Here is a 1,815-nt window from a genome sequence, read left to right as displayed (position 1 = left end):
GGGTGGGGGCGGGACCCCAGGGACCATTGCAGAGCCCTCTACTCAGGCTGAGCCCAGCAGCTCCGCCCACTTTCCAACCAGACTGGGTTTACTCCAGAACAAGAACAAGTTGGCTTTGCCCTCCCCAGCCAAGGGCACCTGTTTTGGCCTGTGGGGTGGGGGGGTGGGGGTGGGGTTTTAACCTGCTTAGGGTCTACATCGTCTTTTAGGTACCAGTTCTAGACAGAGCTACCTAGTTGCCAGAATCACTCAGAGCTGCTTCCCCCAGGAGGGAGGAGTGGGTGCAGGCAACAGCTGTCCCTCCATCTCCCAGGCCGCCCACCCCAGTGTATGCATGGAGTATTCATCACTATACATCACCAGTGTATAGTATCATTTCTCAGGACCCTTCAGAAAGGTCCTGGGACAGGACGAATAAAATGAGCTCTGTTTCTTGGGAGTTCCCACCATAAAGGACTAAGGATTGCAGCCTTTCCCTGCCAGTGCCACCCCGAGCCTTCCTGGATCCCAGCTCCCTCCTTCCACATGACCCCAGCGAACATGTCCTGAGTGCCCTCCAGGCAGGACCCTCAGATCAGCACCAGGCAAGAGGCTCAGGCGGGACACAGAAAGGAGGGATATGCCTCCCGAGGGGCTCAGTCCACTCTCAGATTTGGGAAGCCTCTGTATCAGCCTACAACCCTGCCCCTGTCATTCCTACCTTGTGGCCCCATCCTTGGGAGCAGCTAGTCCCAGGGCTGGGAGCAGCAGCAGGACAGACACACCCATCATGGAAGGGAGCATCCTTCTGGGAACAGAGTTAAGGGGCAGCTGGGGAAAGGGGTACCTGCCATAAGAAGGGGGCGATCAGTTGGGTTAGACAGAAGTACCTCCCTCTCCCTGCCTCCACCCTGCAGCCCAGGAGACAGGGCTCTTGCTCACGGGAGGAGTCACCCACACACACCAGAGGTCACCCAGGTAGGCAGGCTCCCCGCCTGTGTTTCAGTGGTGGGACCCCGTTCAAAATACTTCTTCCTCCACCTCCAGTATGGGGGGAATGAAAGCATACCCTTCCCAAACCCTCATCCTCCTCGACCCGCCATCACCGGAGGGGCTCTGAGCAGTGCAATCAAATATGTCTGACCCAGGTCCATCCACTCACTTCACAGCGGAGGGAACAAGCCAGAGCACTTACGAGACAGGCCAGCGTTGAGGACCCAGCCAGTCAGCAAAAAGCTAAGGCTTAAGCAGACAGGCCAAGGGGAACCAATAACAATGATGACTTTATAACCCACTCCCTCGAGGGGAATGAACAGCAGAACTGTAGGTGAACGGACACATTGGATGGTGTAAGATACAGCAAAATAATAATAATATCATAAGAGATCCTGAGGGGGGGCAAATGGGGGGAGGAAGGGGATATAGAGGAGTTGACATCAAAGAGTCAAAGAAAAAATGTTTTGAAAATGATGGCAGCAATTGTATGATTTTACTTGATCTAGTTGACTGATGGATTGTTATAATGTCTTACATGTTATATGTTAAAAGGCGGGGGGATTAGTTGGGTTAGACAGAAGTACCTCCCTCTCCCTGCCTCCACCCTGCAGCCCAGGAGACAGGACTCTTGCTCCAGGGTGGAGTCACCCACACCAAAATTACTGGAAGAAAAAAAAACACGGGCTAAGAGATTTGTGGTTGTGAGGTGCCGTCACGTGGTTCTGACTCACAGTGGCCCTGTGTCCGACAGAAGGAAACACCACCCCGTCCTACACCCTCCTCACAATTGTTTTACTTGATCCCGTTGTTATAGCAACTGTGTCAATCCATCTCATTGAG

At 53.6% G+C, this 1,815-nt stretch overlaps 1 protein-coding gene across 1 annotated transcript in view; it reads right to left on the bottom strand.

The window, feature by feature from the left end:
• CGREF1 (cell growth regulator with EF-hand domain 1) overlaps nucleotides 1–914 on the bottom strand; it is a 2,483-nt gene extending 1,569 nt beyond the window's left edge. The window contains exon 1 of the mRNA XM_004710137.2: nucleotides 701–914. Within this exon, the coding sequence (XP_004710194.1) occupies nucleotides 701–783 (83 nt within the window). The 5' untranslated portion in view covers nucleotides 784–914. The remainder of the gene's footprint in view (nucleotides 1–700) is intronic.
• Between the last annotated feature and the right edge of the window lie 901 nt (nucleotides 915–1,815).

The sequence above is a fragment of the Echinops telfairi genome, unplaced genomic scaffold, assembly GCF_000313985.2.
Source record: "Echinops telfairi isolate 266 unplaced genomic scaffold, ASM31398v2 ScPeMD7_2573;HRSCAF=3158, whole genome shotgun sequence".
Taxonomy (NCBI): Eukaryota; Metazoa; Chordata; class Mammalia; order Afrosoricida; family Tenrecidae; genus Echinops; species Echinops telfairi.
The sequence above is the reverse complement of the archived record's forward strand: the minus strand, read 5'-3'. Positions and strand labels throughout refer to the sequence as shown.